Raw genomic sequence first — 22,237 nt, 5'->3', positions numbered from 1 at the left:
CTGCCAGCTCTGCCAGAGGCTGGTCTGGAGGGAGAACCTGACCGCATGCCCACGAAGCCCACAGAGCCAGCAGGACAGGGAGGGAGGAAGAACCGTCTGCTTTACTCTCATCCTGGGGGCTGGGCGGGGACGGGCGACGGCTCAGCCGCAGCTCTTGGGCAGGCGGTAGACGCCGGCGGAGTAGACGAGCTGCTGGTCGCGCACCTTCCTCTGCAGGAAGCCCTGGAGCTCCTGCAGGTCGATCTCGGCCAGCGCGGGGCCGGTGACCACGAACATGCGCAGCATGCTGTAGATGCGCTCCAGCGACAGGCTCTCCAGGTTGGTCAGCATGGCCTGGATGTACGTCCAGAAGAGCTGCGGGCAGGCGGCCGGGGCCGGCGGTCAGGCCGCGCTGGGCGCCCCCCGCCCCGCCCCGCCCGCCCGCCCGCCCGGCCGGCCGCGCACCAGCAGCTCCTCCTCCCTCTGGTCGGCCTGCGAGGCCATGCCCGAGTCGCTCTCGCCGTCGCTGTCGACGAGCACCATGCTGTCCCGGTCCCGGGGCCGCTCCTCCTCCAGCACCGAGAAGGTGCCGGCCGGCTCCTCTCGCAGCACGCCGTGCTGCAACCACACCGACACGCGCCGCCGCAGCAGCGCCACGGGCATCTTCACCACCTTGCTCAGCTCCTCCAGCGTCCAGCTGGCTGTGGGCGGGCCAGGGCCCACAGGACCCTCAGGGCACAGCCAGGCCCCGCCAGGCTCAGCCGCCCGGGTCCCACCCACCCTCCACCGGACACGGCACGGCCCCTCCCGGGAGGCGCGGCCAGAGCAGGGCGGTTGGGGGCTCACCCTGGTCCTGGAAGTACAGCAGGACCACCGCCTGCACAGGGGTCACCGCCACGGACAGGGTACGGTCAGCCAGCTCCACATCCATGGTCACTAGGCCCAAGGTGTGCTTCCAGCTGAGCGTCCGCATGGCCTGGGGAGGGCTGGGGTCAGCACGGGCCGCCCAGCGGGTCCAGCTGGACAAGGCTTTGCTGCCTGGGACCGGGGGAGGAAGGGCTCCCTGACCTGCCCCCACCTGGCGGGCAGCGACGGCACCAGCACACGGCGGGGCTCCAGTCCCCTCCCCCTCCCCCGGCACCCCCTAACAGCGAGGGCCCCTGCACCTGAGAGAAACGTCCACGTCCTGGCCCCAGGACCCCAGAAAGTGGCCTGACTTGGACACTAGGCCTTTGCAGATGTCGTTAGGGAAGAAGAGGTCGTGCTGGAGCACCGCGAACCCTAATCTAACTCGATAAGTGTCCTCGCGGGAGGGCAGACGGCGTGCGAGGCTGGAGCGACACAGGCGCCCCTGGAGGCCGGAAGAGGCAGGGAGGACTCGCCCGCGGCCTGCAGAAGGCCCTCACCTCCATCTCACACCCCGGCCTCCAGAGCCGAGAGAAGTTCCTGTTTTAGCACCTGGCGTGCGGTACTTTGTAACAGCCACCGCGGGACAGCGATACAGACTTCCGCCGGAGGGGACGGTGGCTGCGGTGGACGTGGACGTGGACGTGGCTGCGGTGTTGGGGGAGGGGGAGGGCTGGGAAAGTTTTGAGCTGCAGGCTCATAAAATCCTGGGTTGCCCTGGAGAGGCTACTGGTAGAAACACAGACAGGAAAGGCCATTCCAGTGAGGCCTGCTGAAGCAAGGAGCACATCACCGGAGATGGGAGGAAAGGCGACCCGTCACGCGGCGGCAGAAACGTGCTCTGCTGGGTGGAAAGCAGAACTCGCGAGGGAGGAACCTGGACGTTAGGCTGAGATTTCCAAGCAAAGTATGGAAGGTGCAGCCTGCCTTCTCCTCACCGCTTGTAGTGAATTGAGAGGGAAAACCGAGGGAGGACGTGGTGAGCAGAAAGGAGCCAGGAGCACTGGGTGGTTTGCACATCTTGCCGTGTGCTCTGCAGACAGAGCCTCTATGGCTCTAGAGGTGACCTGTGTCAAGGTGGCACCAACCAGCAGTGCCCAGGAGCCAGGACAGAGGGGCCAGTAGAGGTGTGAGAGCCCCCAGGCCCACGGACTGGACGCCGAGAACTGCACGGAGGCCAGCAAGGCTCCTGAGAATTTAATAGCAGTGGAAACGATGCCAGCCTGGGTGGAAAGGGAGGGACGGCCAGAGGGAGAGCATGACTCCGAGGGCAGGGCCCTGCTGCAGAGGCCTGGCCTGGCAGGGTGGGGCTGCCCCCGAGGGCAGAGAAGACTGGCACCCAGCCAGATGGAGTGGAATTTCCTCCAGCGGAATTCAGACTTGCTTAGGGCCTGGGAACCCTCCCTTCCTTCCAGTATCTCCCTTTTGGAGGGCAGGTGTCTGCCCAACACCTGTCCCACCACTGGACTTCCGGAAGCAGAGAAAGATTTATTCATAGGTTTACAGCTGAAGGAGAATCGTGCCCCAGCTCTCACCCTGACCTGACTTAGAGATCTGGGACTTTGAGCTGATGCCAGAATGGTTAAAATCTGGGGACGCTGGACGTGGCTAAATGTAACTTGCATGTGAGAAGAACGTGAATTTGGGGGGCCAGAGAGTAGACTCTCACAGGCTGAACTGTGAGCTCCACAAATGATGTTAAAGTCCTCACCCCCAGTGCCTCAGAACGTAACCCTATTTGCCAGTCGGATCACTACAGATGCAGCTAGTTAAGGTGAGGTCACACTGGCGTGGGGGGCCCTTAATCCAGTACGACTGGTGTCCCCATAAGAAGAGGAGAACGTGGACACAGAGACACCAGGAGAGGCCGTGGGGCACGATGCAGGGGTGAGTGACGCCTCTACAAGCCGACAACACCTGGAGCCCCAGCAGCTGAAAGCGGCAAGAGGACCCTCCCCTGGAGCCTTTGGAGGGGGCACGGCCCTGCCCACACCTTGGCTGTGAACTGCTGGCTGCCAGAACCGAAACAATAAATTCCCGGGGCACCGACGGCGCCTGTCTGGGGCACTTCGTCAGGGCCGGCCTGGGGGACACTGGCTGCTCTGAGCCCTTCTTCACGCCCCCAGCTCTGAAGGGGGGCGACAGCTAACCTCTACAGCTGGCAGCTGGCCAAGCTCGTAACCCCGCCCTCTGGCTCCAAGGCCATGACCTTTACAACCACCCCGGCCTGCAGCGGGCACACGCGAGGCCCAGCGGCAGACGGCACAGGCACGGCCACCCGCACGTGTCCAGCGCAGTCCTCGGACCAGGAGCCCGGCTGGCGGGAAGCAGAGGCACCGTGGCCACAGGCTTGCCTCCTGGCACAGAGTGGGGGCCTGCCGGCCGCTCCAGCGCTGGCATGCCGGGTCCACGGCCTGAGATGGAGGGCACGCCTGAGCCACCCCCAGGCCCCAGGGGGAACTGCGGAGGAAGCCGGCGGGGCCTCTCCAGGCAGGCGAGCTGCGGCGCAGAGCCCAGCAGGGCAGCCAGAGCAGCGGGGGAGGGTGCCGAGCACACGGGCGGGCCAAGTGGACGTCCTCGACTGGGGTGTGGGGGCGGGGGCGGGGCAGCGCCGAGGCCCCACAGAGCAAGCACCACCCCCCACACAGGGGCAGGAAGGGTCCCGGCCCAGCCCCACCTGCCGCCCTCCTGGGGCTCTGTCCTGAGGGCTCCCACCTCCAGGGGTGTCCCAGGTCCCTCGAGGGCTCAGGGTCTGCACCCTGGACACCTGCGGCCCTGTCCTCTGCTTGGGTGCCTGGCGTCTCCTCCGGCCGGTGGCCTCTCAGGGCCCCACACCCCACTCATCAGACTGAACGCCCCAGAACCCACTTCTCCACCTGTCCCTTGAAACCCGGGACAGGTGTCCCAAACTCCCTCCTCTCTCCCAACACGGCTCCTCTGAACCATCACCTGGAAGAAGGGTCCTCCGTGCCACGGACCCTTGCCCACACCAGGATCCACCTGTCCACACCTCTCACCTGGACTCCCAACGCCAGGACTGGAGGGGACGAGCGATAAACTCTGCCAATCGGCCACTCCTGGCCCCCGGCCTCCTGACCAGCCCACACACCCCCTTCTCCTTGCCGAGCCCTGTGGCCCCAGGGACCTAACAGCAGACAGCACGGTCTGGGTGCCCAAGCGCCCTGGCACTCCAGGAAGCAGCTGCCAGGGAGGGGCAGGAGGGGCAGGAGGGCGGAGGAGCAGAGGTCAAACACCTCAAAAGCAACCTGGAGACTCCCTGGAGACGCCCATGGGACAGACAGAGCCCCCGACTCCCCCTGGGGCGATCCCTGCAGGCCAAGAGGGTGGACGGTGGAAGAGGCGGCCCAGGGACACGCCCACTCCCAGCGCCTTGGGGGCACAGGAGGGCGTGCAGAGAGTGTGCACACCTGCACAGACAGGCTCCCGGGGGGGAGGGGAGGATGCCGAGCGCAGGGCGCAGACGCAGAGGGACTCGTCCGAGGTGCCGGTGCCCCAGCGGCGAGGCCATACCTTCAGCTTCTCGTACTTCCTGCAATAGACCTCCAGGGCCTCCCTGATGTCTTCGGGAACCTCCAGCTTCTCATCCTTGAAGGGCGGCCAGAACTCGCTGGAGAGGATGACGGCGTAGACCCCGAACGGCGGCTGCTCCTCTGCGGGCCGCTTCTCATCCTCCTCACGGATGTTGGCATTGATGCGGCGCGAGTCTGCCATATCCTGTGGGGGAGACGGGGCCTCCTGAAGGTCCGGGACCGACAGGGGTAGGGGCCAGGCGGTGGCGGGGAGCCCCAGGCACCTACCTTGAGCATGACCTCGCAGAAATGCATTGGGGCCTCGCCAAAGCGCAGCTTCAGCAGCTCCACGTTGCGGATCTCCCTGGAAGGACGCAACTCTGAGAGCTGCGGTGTGCCCCCACCCCAACTGGCACCTACAGAGCGACACTGCCCCCCCAGCCTCCCAGCCCAGAGGAGAGGCGGGAGCCCTGTGCCCACTCCACCCCAGGAGGGCCGGAAGCCCTGGGACCTACCGCCCCAGGCTCCTTGGCTGCCCCCAGGCCCCCCCTCCCCCGGGGGGCAGAGGCCAAGCACAGGTCAGTCCCCGCCCAGCCTCGGGGACCCAGCGCATCCCCGATGCGCACCAGGGCTCACAGAGAGCAGCCACTGCGAGTGAAGGCCGCCCCTCCCTGGGGACCTGGAGTGGCACCTCACAGGCCTCACCGCTCGGGGCTGAAACTGAACTGGTGCAGCAGGCGGTCGGCCAGCAGCGAGCGGTACTCATTGATGAAGAGGTCCTTGCTGCCGTAGATGCTGACCAGCAGGCTGATGATGTCCGAGGAGCGCCGCTTAGAGCTGGACTTCCCTGCATGGCACGGGCACCACCGGCGCCTCTTAGACACGGAGGCAGCACAGATGGCGCCAGGCAGCTCGTGCCCGGCCAAGCCCATGAGGTGGGGATGCCGAAAACCCACTCCTTCTCCAGCTGAAGCGGCAGAAGCAGGTGAGGCAGGCAGGGCACCCCCCCAACGGGTCTGGGCGGGGACACCACCCAAGCCAGGTGAAGAACCCTGGGGAACCAGGCGGGGTTACACTCTGACCATGGATCCCCTGGAGCTCCAGAGCCCACGTGGCAACAAACTGGAGACCAGAGCGCCTGCCCGACTGGACCACCCCCCGAAATCCAGAGCCTGGCAGCAGGGCCGGCAGGCGCTGACCTGGATCCGCGTCCACAGGGTCGGGAACCCAGTCCTCTGGCTCGCCGGAGTCATCCTCGCTGTCCTGGCCGGTCTCCAGGCTGGCCGGGTCCGTCTTGGACAGCTCAACAGCCAAGTCCCCCGTCCCATCCGAGTCCCCGGTCAGCCCTGCCACGATCTGCCGCACCGTGTCCTCCCGTGTCCTGTCAGGCACGAGCCCCTCACCGCCTGTCCCACCTGAACACGGGACCCCGCCTGACCCCTGCAGCCAGGGCCGTCAGTCACGTGCTAAAGGTAAGCCCTTGAGACTCCCTCCCCCGCCCCGCCACCCCTAAAGCTAAATCAATTTCTAGGAGAAGGAGCTGAGACGACAAGACAGACACAAAGCCAGGCCATGCCCGGCCAGGAGGCAGCAGGCCTGAGTCAGAGCAGCTCCAGACGCTGCCCGGCCCCATCCCCGAGACTCCACTGTGCGCTTAGGGGTTTCTGGGTGGCTGTGCGTGGCCCCTGCTCCAACACATCCCCCGGCAGACAGCCCGAGAGGCTCTGCTCCTCTTGGTAGAAGGCCAGCAACGCAAGGCCCCACCCTTCCCGTCAGCCCTGGGGCCAAGCTGGCGCGAGGCAAAGCGAGCAGGGCCACCTGTCTGTGCTGGTGTGGGCCCCGCGACCTGCACACGGGCCTGGTGACCCTGGGCCACAGGCGTGGGAACCAGCACTGGCAGGAGGAGCCCAGCCTGAGCTGCCCGGCCCAGGAGGGGACATGGAGCGTCCCTGGCTCCCCAAGGACCACACCCCTCTGGCTGCAGCAAGACCCACGGGGAGTGCAGCTGCACGAGTGGGGCCCTGGAGCTCACCTCAGGTAGCGGCGAATGGGCTCACAGGCCACCTCCAGGACAACCATGGAGGGATCCAGCACACGCAGCGCCTTGATGGCAGAGATGTACAGGGTGATGATGTCACACGTATTCACGCCTGCGGCCCGGACGGGAGAGCTCCGTCACAGAAGGGCCCAGGCAACACAGGGACACAGAGGCAGCCACCCTGGCCAGGTGACCTGCAAGTCCCACCTCACCCCCAGGAGACCCGCGTGATCTGCAGGGAGCTGTCCCCGCCGCTCCCCCTGCACTCACTTGCTTTCTCCCCTTACAAAGTGGGGTCTGTTCTGAAGGGCCCGGGCACTGCCCCTGCCCCCGAAGGACCACACAAAACTGCCTCTAAACCCACTCCCTCCACAGGCCCCAGGCCTGGGCTTCCAGATCCGGGCCCTGAGGGTGAATGGCGGGTGGGCCTCGCCCCGGCGGCACCTGGGTGGAGGAGTCGCGTCTCCAGGGCAGCCTTGAGGGACACAAGAAGCTGCGGCCTCTGGTCAGTCCTCTCCAGGCAGTACTTGAGGTCTTCCACGGCCGGCCGGGAGTCCGGGAAGTCTGCGGGGAGAGGCTGGTCCTGGCACGTGCACATGTGGCGAGCACGCACTGCGCGCGAAGGGCCCAGATGTGTCCGCCGCCCCACCCTCAACGAGCTGAAGGGCAGAGGCACGGGAAGGCGGCTCCCCGGCAGGCGGGGCCGACCTCGGATGATGCTGAAGAGCTCCTCGATGCGCAGGCTGGCGTAGATGCGATAGAAGAACCTCTGCACGTGGCAGCGCCACCGGCGCAGGGAGCTCCCAGCCTCCGGGGACGCAGGCCTGCTGGGGCCGTCCTGCAGGAACACCTTGCCCAGCCAGCCGACCACCCTCTCAATCCACTGTCGGGAGAACACAAGTGTGGGACTCTGGGGGCCAAGCCCAGAACAGAGACGAGGAGAAGCCACACAGCTACCCGCGCCTCTGGCTGGGCCCTGGGAGCCCCCAAGGCCACCTACTCTGAAGACCAGGAGCACGTTAAAATCAGCAGGACAAGGGGCCCAAAGGAGGCCTCCCAGGGCCTCCACCAACACACACCCAGGCCCCTTCCACACACACCAGCACCCGTGCTCATCCCCAGCAACAGCGGCTCTGACACAGGGCGCTACATCTGAGCGGACGGACACACCCTGGGGGTCCCATGCACAACGAGACCCCCCCACGCACAACCCACAGCACCTAGCAGGAACGCTTCTGAGCCCGTGCACATGAAATCTACAGGACACCCTACCACACGGACCCGAGCGTGTCCATGTCTTCCCACGGCCGCCCAGCCACCGGAAAGAGCACCCGGACGATGTGCCGCCTCGGGACGGCACAGCTACCCGCCAGACCTCCAGCTTCACACACCGCCCCCCGCCCCGTGGCAGGGACACTTGCTTTGAACACCACCCCGCATCCCCACAGCTCACCTGCATCCTCAGGAAACAGATAGCAAGAGCAGGGTAGGGGAGCAGCTGGGAAGTGGGAGTGGGCTGAGCGCCTCCCCCCCGTGGTTGGGTGCAGCTCTTCCTCAACTCTGTGCAGCCCAGAGCAGATCCCAGACCATGTCCCAACAGCGTGGATGCCCCCGAGGCCCCCCACTGGGATACCCCAGACCTTGGCACAGCCTCCAGCCACGTGGCCCCACGAAGACCTCACTAAGCACGTCACAGGCTCTTCCTTCCACCAGGACGGGCCCAGAATGACTGGCCTCCACCCAGCACCAAGACGACTTCCAGCACCAGCAACGTCCTGACGCACCCGGCTCTCCACGCTCTGGCCGTTTCTAAAACTGAGGTGTCAGTTTTGCCAGAAACCTCTAATCCACAAGGACACAGCCCGCGGGGGATCCTCACCTTGTGGAACTCACGCAGGAAGGAGCGCTCATACTCGCCCCGGCAGCGGTCCTCCATCCTCTCTCGGGTCACTTGGTGCAGGGTGGTAGTCACGGCCTCGGCACTGACCCGCTCCAGCAGACTAAGCCTGTGTCTGGAGAAGAGCCCTGCCCATGAAGAACGCAGAGCACACGCACACGCGCCCAACCCCACCCCAGCACGTACCGCCCACAGCTCTCCCGTCGGGGGCACAGCTGCACCAGAGGCTTCGAGGAAAAGCTGCTGTGAAGACAAGCACTGGCAGCGACCGCCCGCCCCCCCCTCAGCCGACCTCCCTGCTCAGGCCGGGACACTAGCCTTCCCCACGTGGTCAGCACGTCTGGCTACTGGGGCCAAGGCTCACCTCCCAGAAACAGCCCTGAGACAACAGCTAAATACGTCACTACCCTGGCCCCACAGACACAGATGCAGCTGCCTGTGCCCTTCGGTGCAGATGCCGATCTGTGAGGACAAAGGCTCCTGAGAGAACGAAGCTTCTGTGGATCCGATCACACCCTCGGTCCAGCCAAGAGACTCTCTAACAGCTGCACTGCTGTCACTTCACTCAAAATGACAAAATCATCATAAGTGACCACAGAGAGTGGAAGGACCACATGACAGGACCTGGCTCTGACAACAAAATCTTTCCCTCCTCGAGAGGCCAGAAGGGCAATCAGTTTGCCCAGCACGTTGGTTTAATCTCTGACTTGTTCTAGAGAGAAAAAACAACAGTCACACCTTTTGCAACCATAGGATAAACATCATTCCTCCTCTGAGAGGCTACAAACAGCACAGCAAAACTCTGCACAGCCCAGGAAATTCGGAATTACGTGGAATCTTAGCATAAGCAAAGTGTGAAACCCTGAGCTAGGGCGAGTGACAGGTGCACCTGGGTCCAGGATGAAAGGTAAAAACTCACAACACACGGATCCTGGGGACCCTCTCTTTGGCTACCACGACAGGTGGCAGAGACCTCTGCCAGCAGCTCTCTGCAGGGGCCAGCTGGACCCAGAGGGGCAAGCAGGAGCCAGGAGGAACGGGGCACGGCCACGCAGGCACAAGTACTCACAGGACTTGGCTGAGCTGGTGGAACTGCTCCAGCGCCTGGCGGCACCAGCACTGCTGCTTGTCACTGCCACATCCCGCACAGAGTGGGCTCTGCAGAAGGCGATAGTACCGGCGGCGGGCGTATCTGCTGTCCAATTCCCCCTCCAGTTCGGGGTCGGTTCCTCCTTCTCCTCTTCTCTTACTCTGCATGTAAACTCTCAAGAAGCGCCCATAGAGGCGCTGGATCATCTCCTGAAAAGTTCTGGGAGTGGAAAAGAACAAGACGCCCCGCAACGTGGTATGAACCTTTTCCCGAAGCCCCTGAGCACCGGTGCCCATAAGCAAGCCCAGGCGAGTCCATTTCTCCAGGAGCTCTAGACTACGCAGGTAGGGATCCAAGCGGCTCTCCAGGAGCCCAAAAGCATCGAGGAGCAGCAGAAGACACTGGGGCTCGTCTGCACAGTTCTCACGTTGGGAGATGGCATTCCAGAACTCGAGAGATATGTTAGCCTGCAGGTCGTTCTGCAGCACCTCTGCGAACCACTCCTCCAGGACCGAGTGCAGACCGTGGCCCCTGAGAACCTCCACCGCCGCCCGGAGCTCCTCCTCCTTTGGAGGGACCGCACCGCTGGTCCGGGAGGATGCCTGGAGTACAGAAAACTGTAAGAAGAGAACACAGCGCAGAACTAGAGAAAGCAGTGACAGATAAAAATAGACACGAAAGGGACAAAGCACAGGGGAGTCTACGGAAACCCCGCTGCCCTTCGTCGCACGGATGCAGGGCCCACGCTTAGGGACAGGCTGTGGAACAACAAAGGACTCTGGGGGAAACAAGCTGGACAGAAGCGGGCGGAGGGATCCGAATGAACCCGAGAGTGGACGCGCAGGGTCCCGGGAACCCCGCACGGGCCCGCCGCCCTCTTCTCGGGCCTCACCAGTCCCAGAGCGGCCGGCGGTACCAGTCCGGTGCTCACGGTATTCCAGGCCACCAGCAGCTCTTGGGCAGGTCCGGGGTCATTGTGCGCCGCCGCTTCCGCCGCCGCCATCTGCTCCCACCAGCTCCTAGAGCCGCCGGCGCGGCGCGCGGCGATGACGCAAACGAGGGGCGCGCGGCAGTGACGTGCACCGTGGACTCGCCGTCTGTAGGCAGTGCGCAGGCGCGGACCCGGTTGCGGTAACGGCGGTTGGAGCGGCCGGGACCCCGGGCGGCGACCATGACCCAGCAGGGTGCGGCGCTGCAGAACTACAACAACGAGCTGGTCAAGTGTGAGCGGCCGAGCGGTGGGGCCCGCTGGGCAGGCTGGGAGGGCGTGGGGCTCGCCGGCCTGTGGTCCCGGGCAGTAGCTGGCCCGCAGCGCGCGGCCGAGCGTGTTGTACGGTCCGTGCGCGGCTTTGCGGGCCGGGGCGGCGCGGACGCCGTGCGGACCTGCCCAGCGCACAGCCGCGTTGTGGCCCGCCCCGAGGGCTAGGTATCTGTGGAGTGAGCAGAGGAGGATGGGCTTGAGTACGCACGGCCTCCCGGCCTCGCGCGTCTAGCCTCGCGCGGTGCTTTTCTTAACTCTGAGATTCCTCGGACGCAGGACATTGGCCTGGCTCGGGCGAAAGGTGGCCCATCCGGCACCCGGGTCCTCCACTATCCACTAGCCTTCTCTTCTCCAGAGCAGGGGGCTCCAGAGCTGGAGGGGCGGTGCTCTCCATTCTGCTCTGGGCCCACCGCGCCTGTCTCTCTCGGCCCACCCTAGGCATCGAAGAGCTGTGTCAGAAGCGGGAGGAGTTGTGCCGGCAGATCCAGCAGGAAGAGGAGGAGAAGCAGCGGCTGCAGAATGAGGTGAGGCAGCTGACGGAGAAGCTGGCCCGAGTCAACGAGAACCTGGCTCGCAAGATAGCCTCTCGGAATGAGTTCGATCGGACCATCGCGGAGACGGAGGCTGCCTACCTCAAGGTGGGGCTCGGGGGCCCGCGTGCTGGACCGAGCCCGTCAAGGGTTTCTGGCCCAGGGGTGCCTAGACAGGCTGTAGGCCCCCCGTGGTGACAATACCGCGCTCAGAGTGACCTGGGTCTCGTTGTCGGCACCATACTCATCACCGCGTAGCGGGTTCTGGACTGTGAGCCGCACGGCAGCAGCAGGAGCCATGACTTCAGCCTGGCTTCCCAGGGTGTGAGGAAGGGGCTTTGGGCCAGACTCAGAGGGGAGACAGGCCCTGGCCCGGGAGGGGGGCCGGGCCGCGGGAGCTTTCCAACAGGAGGAGCAGTGCTAACCGGCTGGTGTCTCTGTTCGCAGATCCTGGAGAGCTCGCAGACTCTGCTTAGTGTCCTGAAAAGGGAAGCGGGGAACCTGACCAAGGCCGCAGCCCCCGAGCAGAGGAACAGCGGAGGCAAGGACAGCTGATGAGGCCAGACGCGGAGGGCCTGCCTCCACTGCCCCCTCTACGGCTCAGCCCCCGGCAAGTCTGTCTTCAAAGCATCTTTGTCCTTCACGGCAGCAGCGTTTTCCTCTTGGTGTCTGGGGTGCCAAGAGGCAACTGCCAACCTTCACCGGCTCTGGGTGACAGGAAAGACCTGAGCACAGCCCACCAGGTGGGGATCCTGGCTCTGAGCTCACACAGGCGCTGGGGAGGGCAGCTCTACTCAGGGTCCCACTGAGGCCTCCACACCAGCCTGGGGCCGCGGGGAAGGCCCGCTTCTGGTCTCAGCACCTTGGGAGTCCTGTCACCCCTCCCTCGGCCCACAGGTGCCCAGGCAAGTGTGGGAGGGGCTGGGGCCCTCCTTCACCTCAGAGCTTGCCTGGGGCCTGTGACTGTCAGTAAAGATTGTCTTTGTAGAGATCCACGTCAGCCTGCTGCCTGTGTCAGGAGTGTGGGGCTGTCGGGCCCCCCTAGAGCCAAAATACGAATCCTTGTCCAGTTGTAATACGGCTCCTCCGTGAAGGGATGGCTTTCTCTGTGACCGGCTTTGCGTTCAGAGCTAAGGGTGCCCCTAAGCGTTTCATGTGACCCCCGTCACCCACCTCTCCCATCAGGGCCACTGGTCCTGGTTTCTAGCATAAGGCCTGGCCCAAGGAGACGCTCTTCCTGCGCTCAGGTCCCCTGGGAGTGGCTGCACCTCAGCTCAGTAATTCCAGATTCTGCCGGACAGCAGCACCCCTGCTCCCACTCTCTGGTCACAGGCCAGTCTCCCATGCAGCCCAGGGCCCTGCCTTCCATCCCGAGTCCTCCATGGGTCCACCTGCCTTGGCTTGTCAGCCCCCATGGGGTCCCTGCAGTTGCTGTCCGTGGGGGATAGGGGGGTTGGGAAGCATGTGTTGGTTGAGAAGGTCTGCAGAAACTTGGGCCCACCATTCCCAAGAAAACGCCTTCCTCCCTCCCAAGCCTGGCCAGGTGGCATTTCCCGTGGGCTTGGTGCTCCAAGAGGAAAAGACTTGCATCTGATGCCAGGACTGTGAACGGCCGGTCTCGGCACAGCCAGTCAGCCCAGCCGGGAGCCGCTCCCTAGTGGGCAGCTCTGTCTTCTGTCACTTTTCCAGATCTATCAGACCTCCCTGCTGACGTTACCCCAGGGGAGTGGTCTGCCTGCCACAGCATTCCTGCAGGCCCTTGTGGGTCAGGGAACCTTCCAATCCAAACAGGAGGCAAGATCCCTGAGGCTCTGCCCACCACCTGCCCTGCACTTCGTCCACCCCCAGGCTCTGGCCCTTCAGGGAAACCACTTCGGACCCGACAGCTGCAGCAACCACCTGGGCCCACAGAGAGTTCCAGACCCCAGAGAGCTTACCTGGCGTCCCACCTCCCACCATAGCTCCCACTGAGCCGCTTCTGGGAGGCAAGGGGAGCCCCAGAGACTGGGGGTGCTCACAGGGTAGGCACAGGGAAGTCCCTCTCCCAGCCAAGGGGATGGCTGGGAGGAGAAGCAGGGCAACTAGGGCCACAGGGGTGGGGAAAGAGCCTGGGGCACCAGGGCTGTGCAGTGTGGGGTGTCACCCGGGACTGCCTCCCCCGGGCACAGAAACCCAAGCTGGGCCTGCATCACACCCTGCGTGGGTGGCTGCCTCCCAGCTGCCAGTGCCTGCAGACCTGAGCCCCGCTCCCCCTTTTTCCAGCCGAGGACCACGCAAGGAAGGTAGAGGCAGCCTCATCCAGGGCTGTTTATTGGGTCTGTCATCAGAGGCGGGAAAAGACTTGCCGTTCATCAGAAACGGAGTGGCTGACATGGGGTGTGGGCTGGGGGTGGTGTCAGGGTCCCGTCAGCCCCCACCCCAGACGCACCCGACAGCCGCTGGGCATGGCGTACAGCAGGACACCATCCCTCCCCCACAGGCAGTGCCCCCGAGCCGGGGTCGAGTGAGTCCCGGGTGCCCCAGGCTCAGGCCTCGAGTACCGGCCTACTTGGGAGGCCCCGGGGAGGGAGAGCGGGATGTAGGAGGGCAGGCCTGGTGGGGCAGAAGGGGTGCAGCTCCCGGGCACCTGGGGCTCAGCCTTCGTCATCCTGGTAGGGCGGTGCTCAGAAGTAGAGGGCTGGCTCGCTTCGGAAGTCTGCGAGGTCATTCTGACCGGCAGGGGTGAGCTGAGAGGGACACAGAGGCGGTCGATGGGGCTTGTCCAGGCGTTGGAGCACCACACCCACACCCCCGCCACGCCCCGCTTCCCTGGGCCTCCGCCCTCCTGCCCCACCCTGCTCACCATGACCTCCTTGGACGGGGGCTCCTCCGTGCTCGGCACACGCTCCAGCGCCCGCTCCTGCCACTTGCTGAAGGCCACGGAGTGCTTCGGAGTGTAGCTGGACAGGCCTGCAGGCCGACAGGCACACCGGTGGATGTGCGGCTGCATGATCGTGTGGCCCGGGCCACCCCCTGGGCTGCCCATCCCCACAGGCGGGCACTCACCGGAGCTGCCGTCCGGCAGCCGAGGGCTCTCGGGGCCCACGCTGTTCACGAACGTGGCTCGGGGCAGGAAGAGCGCGAAGGGCTTCTCCGCCGCAGCCGCTGCCGGGTCTGAGCCGGACGGCTCCCCCTCCCCCTCCCCCTCCTCGCTCTCCTCCTCTTCGTCTCTCCCCTTCTCGGCCTCTGCCTCTTCCTCCTGCAGGGAGCTCTCGGGGGGGTACTCAAACGTAGTCTGCAGACTCTTGTCGTTGAAGGAGATCTTCATCTAGGGCAGGAGGCACGCCAGTGAAAGTGCTGTGCCCAGCCACAGGGCTCCTCCAGCGGGACCGAGCGGGTACAGCGCGGGTGTCAGACCAGCGCAAGAGCCGAACACTCCGTTGGCCCTTCAAAGGTTCTGAGAAGTGGGGGGCTGCCCCTCATCAGAGAAGTCCCCTCCACCTGGACCCTGCAGGCTCAGGATGTCCAAACACCTGCAGCCCAGGCCTCACCCATCCCCTCCCCACCCCAGGATCACCGCATCCCAAGTGACCCACCCCTCCCAAGGGCCAGACCCCAGCCAGCCCCAGGAGCCCAAAGCCTCAGGGTCTCCAGAAGCCTCTAAGGCGTTCCCAGGGTTGCAGGTCTGCCTTCTCAGCGGGGCAGGGCACCACCAGCCACATCTCCCAGCCAGAGGCTCCCCGGCGGGAGCAAGGTCCAGGCGAGGCTGCACTTGGGGAGCTCACATCTACACCTCCAGCAGCCCCTCCTGTTGGCCGGTGCCTCGGGCTGAGTTCACGTCCCAGCTCGCCAGGCACCCGGATGCTCCTGCCCACCCAGCTCGGCACGGACCACCACTGTTGGGCAAGGGCCCGGCACACCCAAAGCCAGGCCCCCAAGGTCCCGCATGGAAGCCGGGCGGCTGCCACGTGCCAGCCCCGGGAAAGTGGCCCCAAGTGCTATCACCCACTTTGCAGACTGAGTCAGAGGTAGGTAGCCCGAGGCTGCACCGCGTGGGGGTCAGCGACTGCCCACGTGGCCCACGTCCACCCTGCCCCCTCTGCAGGCTCCGGAATTCCATGCGCGGCAAATCTTTCCCAAAGGCCTCAGAGGCCAGACTAGGCTGCCGGTTCTGAGGGGCTATGGGGACAGGCAGTGGTAGAAGGACTTGGGCACTGGGGGTCAGGATCCTCACCCTCCGAGACCCGGGACTAGGCTCCCCACAAGAGTCGCACGTCCCCCAAGTCCTGCTCGGCAGGGCTCGGCCGGGCCTGGCAGGGCGGTAATGAATACGAGAGCTGCCCGCCTGCAGCAGATGGGAGCAGCCCTGCTGGAGCTCGAAATATTAAACTCCAGGGCACAGGACACCGCAGCCAGCTCAAATTCCTCCTCTTCCCCTGGAAAGAGCCAGGGGCGGGAGTCGGGCCCCCAGGCAGAGAACCTTGGGGCCTGGGGACAGCAGGACGGGGAGGGGCCTCGCAGAAGGGCCGGGCTTGCAGCCCTGGGCAGCAGAGGGACCCCAGCCTCAGGGTAACATGTGCAGGGCCGGCCAGGAGTAGAAGGCATTGCCCTGCCGAGCCAGTGTCCAGAGAGGAGCGCAATGCGCTCCTCCCACCACCCCACGGGCACACACAGCCCCGCACAGCCGTGGGCATCCCCGCCCGCCCCCCGAGCTTCTGGACTTGCGCGTCTCAGCACGGCCCACACAGGCACTTGCTGGGCAGGTCGCGAGCCCTGTCGCTGCTGCCCTTGCCCCGGTCGTCCACACAGACAAGCAGTCAGGGACGCAAGCAGACGGGCAGACGGCCACCAAAGATGGATCAAACCAGGATGGAGATGTTCGTGACTGTCCCCGCATGGGCCCCACCCGGACCTCCAGCTGCCCCCGCCTCCCCCCCCACCCCGAGGCCAAACAGAGCAGAGGCCTGGCACGGGGTAATCACCAGAGCCCACAGATGCCCGCCCACTGCCCAGGGACCACTGGAGCAGGCCTGGACCCTCCTCCACTCAGCTTCCCCACTGACAGGGGACCTGCCCTGGGCTGGGGGCTGCCCTTGACTCAGCGCGTCCCACCTGGGCAGCTGTGTGGGGTGATCCTGTGGCCCCTATGGGGATGGAGTCACCTGGGCCCCCCAAGACTGGCTCCCTGAGACCTGGGGACAGAGACCCCAGGAGGAGCCCAAGGCAGAATGGGGCTGCCAGCACCGGGGCCCAATGCTGGGCCCCCGCAGCGAACAGTGCTCCTGGGTACGTGGCATTGTCCCTGATGACCCTGAGCCCTCTGGGCCCATCCCCCACCACTGAAGACAGGGAAGGGCCAGTTGCCAGGGCCCAGCCGATCAGCACGCCCTCGTTAGTCCGCATGACCAGCTCTGAGCAGGGAGACCGAGGGGGCTGGGTGCAAGCAGGCCCGGAGCCTGGCACAGCCGGGCCAGGCAGGGGCGGGACTCACAGGCCTGTCGGCGCCCAGCTGGGGCCCGAGGCTCCGGTCACGTCCCACCTCGCCTTCAGTCTCCAGGCTCCTCGTGAGTGCGGGTCTGTGGGTCACAGGACCCCACGTGACTCCTAATGCCCGGGCGGCGGGGGCAGCCTCCAGACCCCGGGCAGACGGAACCGGCGGGGGGCACAGCCAGGGGCTGGCACTAGCACACACCTGCTCACCGGGCTCAGGGACTTTGCCCGCTGCACTGTGCAGCCAGCAGGTGGGTCCTGGCTCGGCCCACTTCCCGCTGCTCACGGGGAAAGAGCCCTTTGTTCCCCTCACCCCACCCTGCCCGGCACGCCCAGCTCGGATTACTGAAGGGTGTCCACCCTGCAGTCTGGGCTGGGAGCTGGGCTCCAGCCGTCCCGGTCTGGGGTGAGCACCCGCCCCACGCCACACTCCCCAGCACGTGCCATCCCCCACTCAGCCCGAGCTCCGGGGGCCACCACGGCCCCCCAGAAGTTCCCACAGCAGCCCAGGTGGGACGCCTGCTGGGCATCAAAGGCAGCCTTCCCCCGCCCCCACCAGTGGGGAAGCTGAGTTGGAGGAGGGTCCAGGCCTGTTCCAGTGGTCCCCGGGGTCCAAAAAGACCACTGGGGGCGGCGCCTGCGGGGAGAGCGGATGAAAGGAGAGGCCGCGCCCGCCAGCGGAGGAGCGGGTGGAGAAGGCCCCAGGGCAGCGGCGCCTCGGATCTGAGGACCCGAGCGGTCGGGGTGAGGGTGACTGCTACACCGCAGGCGAGGGTGAGGGCGTGGGGACGTGGCACGCTCAGGCTGGGCAGGGGATCAGCGGGTTAGAAAGTGAGGAGGGCAAAGGGGAGGGGAAGGAGCTGCCAGACAGGCAGGAGCCCAGCCAGCTGGCACCTCACAAAGGGGAGAGGCCCACAGCGCCGACCCCCTGGGAGGCAGGTGTGCGGAGCTGCAGGCCGGCCCCACCCACCGGGACAGCCTGGGGGCGGGGGCGAGAGGGGGTGTGGCCGCGACGGCCTGCAGCGGTCGGCTGGGCCAGCAAGGGACGGAGAGAGAGGGCATCTGTGATTCCACCAAGAGGTAACTAAGTGGGGACGCGTGCCCGGCCGGCTGCGCGCCCACTACCCAGGGCAGGGCTGCCGCCCTCCAAGGCCAGGTGAGAGCACAACACCCTGCACCGGAGAGGTGGCAACCCGGGGGGCAGGCTCCACGCCATCAAGAGCTGCACCTCACCTGCCCCCTGGAAAAGGGACCAGGACCCCTGCCCTGGGAGGTCGCCAAGGTCCTGCTGGCCTCCAGGCCACCACGTCCCTGGAACACGGGGTGGGCGGAGCAGGACAGTGATAGAAACCACAGGCCGGCTGGAGTGGGCTGGGCAAGGACAAGGCCCAGGGGCAGCAGGCAAGTGGGACGAGGGGTGGATAAAGCCAGGGGTAGCCCAAGGTCATTCTGAAGGGCTGGGCAGCCCCATGCCTCCGTCCCACCCGTAGGCGTCCTGGCTCTTCCCGGACAGGGCAGCTACTGCATGCTCAGGCAGCAGATCCCCCCAGCAGGTCGTGCTGCTCCGGCACGGCCCCAGCCAGGCCACGCGGCTATGCCAGGAACCATCCATCTGGACCCCCAACCCCTGAGGCTGGCACAGAGACGGGGGCCACGCTGGCCCGAGCGCCAGGCTGGACCGGGGCCTGCTTCCCTCCCATCACTTGTTCCTGCCTCGAGAGGCCCTCAGGCCCCCACCGTGCCCTTCTCACTCCAACCAAGCCCCAAGTGACCCCCACGGCTCTGCCCCCAGCTGGGGACAGAATGACCAGGCTCCGGGCTGCGGCCAGGTTCCCAGTATAAGGGCAGCCGGGTTAGGACAGGGGCTCACACTTGGGTCCCACCCCACGAGCTCCCCGATCTCCACCGGCCTCAGTATCCTCGGTCTACAAAGCAGGAGGCTTCTGTCACCTCCACCGCCCCAGGCTAGCATGGGAAAGGACGCCTCCCAGAGCAGCTGGGATCAAGGGTCAGGAAGCAGGAGGAGGAGCAGACAAGGTGGGGAGGGCAAGCATGGGGTTGGGCTGGTGACCACGGCTACCGGATGACCGCAGCACCGAGCAGAGGGTGAGGCAAGGTCAGACGAGCAGGACAGGCGGGGGGTTCGGGGCGCACCAGAAGCGCTGCAGGGGACGGGTGTGGATGCCTGGCCCGGCAGATGGAGCTGGCAGGAGGGCCAATGCCCTCACTGGAGGAGAGAATGATGCAGGGAGGAAGGGCAGTGCCAAGGCCAACCCCGAGGCAGGAAATCAAAGGAAGCCAACAGAGAGGAGACGCCGCATCTAGTTAGACAGCGCCAGCGGGACAGTGGGTAAGGGGGCTCCAGTGACGCACGGCGCATCACCGTCCCCCAGGGCCCCCAGGAAACTGAGGCTGGGGCAGAGGTGGCCTCAGGGAGGAGCCGAGACACCAGCAGCCAGAAAACAAGCGGTTCCGGGGGAGGGTGCATCCGCCCAGCGAGCCTGCTGATTGGAGTCTTGTGGGGATGGCCTTGGAATTTGCCCCAGGGCCTGACACAGGTGCTAGGTGCTAGAATGACCAGGAAGAATCTGAGGAACGTCTCCTTGGGCCCAGAGGGTTCCAGGCCACCAAGCAGCCCTGGCAGGAGAGTGGGGCTCCAAGAGGCTCCCGGCCCTGCACCTGGGTCTCTCTCCATCCTCAGCCTCTCCTCCCCAGTGAGGGGAGCGTCTTCATCGCTCCCCAGCGTCACACCCCAGGCTCAGACCAGGCCTGCCACACACAGGAGCTCAACAGACACTCGCACGAAGCCAAGTCCTGCTAAGCTCCAGGCCAGAATGCCTTCTGGAGAGCTGACAGTAGGTGTCCGACTCCACCCAAATCAAAGGTCTCCTGTCCCTTTCCACTTCCATCCTGGCACCTCCTACGTGCATAGACTCCAGAAAAACATGCCAGGCCACCCTTCAAAGCCAGGCCAGGGTGGAGCCAACAGCGGGACCTACAAAGGGACAGTCCTGCCCAGCCAATTCCAGACAGGGCCCCGAGAACCAACAAGCAGGCGAAGCCCTGGCTGAACTGACCCTCCCCACCAGCCTTTCAAGGTACAGAGCAGGCAAGCCGTCCCCGCAGCCCCAGGGTCATTAGGGTTCCGCTGGAACCCAGGCCAGGGATTCCCCCACAGCTTGACCTCTCCTGGAGCTTACACAGCCACCCAGCTCCAGCTCTCCTCTGGTCCACGTAGAAGCCACCCCACACCCAGGCCAGGAGGTGTCCTGGGAACAAGGCACATGCTATACCCACAGCTCTGTGACTCGCCACCACTGACCTTCTTTCTTGAAGAGCCGGCCTTGATGAGACAGGACTTCTGCAGGGCCAGGTAGCCGCCAATCACCTCAATCTCATGCACAGTGGGGTAGCGCTTCTTCACTGAGGTCCCCAAGGCAGCAGGGGGCTCCGAAAGGCTGCCCGGCCCCTCTTCCTCAGCTTCCCTCGGCCTAGCCTCCCCGTTGGCCTGCAGGGCCCCTGGCTTCCTCTTGGGCACCACCGTGAAGGTGTTGCCACCTCGGTGCTGAAGCTCTGACAGGTGCCCAGGCCCGGTGGGATGTGGGTGGTACTGGGGAGGCACACCAGCCCCGGGGCAGGGCAGTTTGGCTTCTTGGGGAACCTCGTCCTCAGAGTCCACCTCATCAATGAAGGTGACGGGCAGCCCTGGCCTTCCAGGCTCCCTGCCATTCTTGGTCAAGCCAGGAACCCCAAAGCCCTGGGCAGGCTCAGCTTCAGTGGCGACCAGTGGGGACGGGGGTGGTGAAGACAGCCTCTGCCACCTAACGGTCCAGTCCACGAGAGGAGTGCCTGGCACGGGGCAGCCTCCCTCCTCGACCCCCGAGGGGCTCCTCCCACCGGCAAACACACCATCTGCTCCAGGCACCTGCTGGGCTTCACGCTCCTGGTGCTGGGAGGCCCAGCCAACTTCTCCCTCTGGAGGCCCCACGGACTGCCTCCCTTCCGCAGGAGGGGCCCCGGAGGTCTTGCGCTTGGGGATGAACACGAAAGAGTTTCGAGAGTTCATGCGAAGGCTGGCCAGAGCCCGGGCCTGGAGGTCCCCGGCAGGGACCGTGTCCATGTCTGGCTTGGAGGCCGGCAGTATCTCGAAGGAGTCGTTGGCGCTGGTGGCCGCGGAGACCCACTGGCGCTGGTTGGGAGTGGCACTAGCAGGGCTGAGCGTGGGCAATGCCGGGGGCGCGGCTAGAGTGGCACTGGGGGTTCCGGGGCTGGGGAGAGGGTGGGCGGGGGCCTCCCCCAACTCCACCTTTGGCTTCCACTCGCCCGGCCCAGGCGCGGAGCCCGTGAGGCCGTTGGCAGCGCCGGCCCGGCGCTCGGGGGCCGCGGGCCCGTTGGGGAGTGGGCGAGTGCCCGCGCTGCGGCGCAGGCCCCGTGGATGTACAGTGAAGGAGTTGCTGCCGGTCTTGTGCAGGAAGTCGCTGCGCCGGGGCCCGGGGCCGGGGCCTGCGCCGCAGCGCTCGGGCTCGGGCTGGAAGCAGGCGGCGCGCTCGCCCACGCGCGGGACCAGGGCCGGACCCGGGGAGGGCGGCGGCGGCACGGGGCGGCCGCGTTCCGGGCTCCCACGGCGGCGCGGCGCGGCCGGCGGGTCGAACTTCTGGAGCAGGCGGCTAACGCGGCCGGGAGGCGGCGGTGCCTCGTACACGAGCACCTCGGCGGCGCGGATGCGGGCAGCCGGGCCCGGCCCAGGGCCGGGGACGGGAGAGGGAGGGAAGCCGGGCGCCGACTCGATAATGAGGATGTTGTCGGCGCGGATGGTGCGCACGCCGGGCACGCAGCGGTACAGCTCCAGCAGATGTTGCGCGGGCCGCGTCCCCGGCCCCGCCGCGCCGGAGGCCCCGCCGCGCCGCGCCCCGTGCCGCCGCTCCGACTCGAGCCGCATGAACGGGTTCTCGCGCAGCGGGCCCAGGCTCTCGGCCAGCACCAGCGGCTCGGCCGCCGGCCCCGCGGGTTCCTCCTCGCCCGCCCCAGCGCCCGGCGCCGCGCCCCCGCCCAAGGCCGCCAGCTTGGCCCGCTTCCGCTCCAGGATCTCTCGCTTCCAGGCGGGCATCGTGGCGCGGGGCGCCGGGCTCGGCCGCCCCAGGCCTGCCATGCTGCGGAGCGGCCGCCGGAGCCAGCGCGCGCCGGGAACTGCGGCCGCCGCCCGCCGCCGGCCTTCGCGCCGCGGCCACGCCCCCCTGACCGCCGCCCATTGGGGGAGGCCTGTTCAGACCCGCCCCGCGCCCGGCAGCCTCACCTATGGGAGGGAGGATGGCCAGCCGTGCTGATTGGAGAACGCTCTCCCCGACCCCGCCTTCCCGCGGGCCTCAGTGGAGCAGCGCCCATCGCTGGAGCCGGCCCCATTGGGGAGGCCCCCTTGGACACGCCCGCGACGCCTCACGCCGCTCCGTGGAGGCCCCCACTTCCGCCTCTGCTCCCTTGGCCCGCCGCGCCCGCGGGGCGGAGCCCGGAGGGAGTGGATCCTGGCCGGTGGGCGGGTC

General features: G+C 66.2%; 3 protein-coding genes across 3 annotated transcripts; 1 reads left to right on the top strand and 2 right to left on the bottom strand.

The window, feature by feature from the left end:
- Window positions 1-82: 82 nt before the first annotated feature.
- ANAPC2 (anaphase promoting complex subunit 2) lies at window positions 83-10,486 on the bottom strand. Its single transcript, XM_060153709.1, has 13 exons — window positions 10,333-10,486; window positions 9,420-10,042; window positions 8,333-8,465; window positions 7,162-7,336; window positions 6,898-7,017; window positions 6,448-6,565; window positions 5,615-5,796; window positions 5,121-5,262; window positions 4,704-4,779; window positions 4,417-4,620; window positions 826-955; window positions 445-680; window positions 83-354 (listed from the first exon to the last, which is right to left on the bottom strand). The coding sequence occupies exons 1-13, from the start codon at window positions 10,441-10,443 to the stop codon at window positions 142-144; spliced, it is 2,463 nt and encodes an 820-aa protein (XP_060009692.1). The 5' UTR covers window positions 10,444-10,486; the 3' UTR covers window positions 83-141.
- Window positions 9,599-12,222, top strand: SSNA1 (SS nuclear autoantigen 1). Its single transcript, XM_060153710.1, has 3 exons — window positions 9,599-10,663; window positions 11,140-11,339; window positions 11,679-12,222. Exons 1-3 carry the CDS (start codon window positions 10,612-10,614, stop codon window positions 11,784-11,786), a joined length of 360 nt encoding a protein of 119 aa, XP_060009693.1. The 5' UTR covers window positions 9,599-10,611; the 3' UTR covers window positions 11,787-12,222.
- A 1,302-nt stretch (window positions 12,223-13,524) lies between these two features.
- Window positions 13,525-21,888, bottom strand: TPRN (taperin). The gene is made up of 4 exons (XM_060153707.1): window positions 20,023-21,888; window positions 14,277-14,538; window positions 14,074-14,180; window positions 13,525-13,957 (listed from the first exon to the last, which is right to left on the bottom strand). The coding sequence occupies exons 1-4, from the start codon at window positions 21,847-21,849 to the stop codon at window positions 13,895-13,897; spliced, it is 2,259 nt and encodes a 752-aa protein (XP_060009690.1). The 5' UTR covers window positions 21,850-21,888; the 3' UTR covers window positions 13,525-13,894.
- Window positions 21,889-22,237: the final 349 nt, after the last annotated feature.

Source organism: Lagenorhynchus albirostris, chromosome 7 (assembly GCF_949774975.1).
Source record: "Lagenorhynchus albirostris chromosome 7, mLagAlb1.1, whole genome shotgun sequence".
Taxonomy (NCBI): domain Eukaryota; kingdom Metazoa; phylum Chordata; class Mammalia; order Artiodactyla; family Delphinidae; genus Lagenorhynchus; species Lagenorhynchus albirostris.
Note: the sequence above shows the minus strand (reverse complement) of the source record. Positions and strands in the feature narration are given on the sequence as shown.

Coding starts and splice junctions, on each gene's coding strand:
- SSNA1 (XM_060153710.1), top strand. CDS start 10,612: ATGACCCAGCAGGGTGCGGCGCTGCAGAACTACAACAACGAGCTGGTC. Junction 10,664..11,139: donor CAACAACGAGCTGGTCAAGT/GTGAGCGGCCGA, acceptor GGCCCACCCTAG/GCATCGAAGAGCTGTGTCAG. Junction 11,340..11,678: donor CGGAGGCTGCCTACCTCAAG/GTGGGGCTCGGG, acceptor CTCTGTTCGCAG/ATCCTGGAGAGCTCGCAGAC.
- ANAPC2 (XM_060153709.1), bottom strand. CDS start 10,443: ATGGCGGCGGCGGAAGCGGCGGCGCACAATGACCCCGGACCTGCCCAA. Junction 10,043..10,332: donor CGCCGGCCGCTCTGGGACTG/GTGAGGCCCGAG, acceptor TCTGTACTCCAG/GCATCCTCCCGGACCAGCGG. Junction 956..4,416: donor GGAAGTACGAGAAGCTGAAG/GTATGGCCTCGC, acceptor AGCCCTCCCCAG/GCCATGCGGACGCTCAGCTG.
- TPRN (XM_060153707.1), bottom strand. CDS start 21,849: ATGGCAGGCCTGGGGCGGCCGAGCCCGGCGCCCCGCGCCACGATGCCC. Junction 14,539..20,022: donor CCGGCTCTTCAAGAAAGAAG/GTCAGTGGTGGC, acceptor CTCCTGCCCTAG/ATGAAGATCTCCTTCAACGA. Junction 13,958..14,073: donor CCCCGTCCAAGGAGGTCATG/GTGAGCAGGGTG, acceptor TGTCCCTCTCAG/CTCACCCCTGCCGGTCAGAA.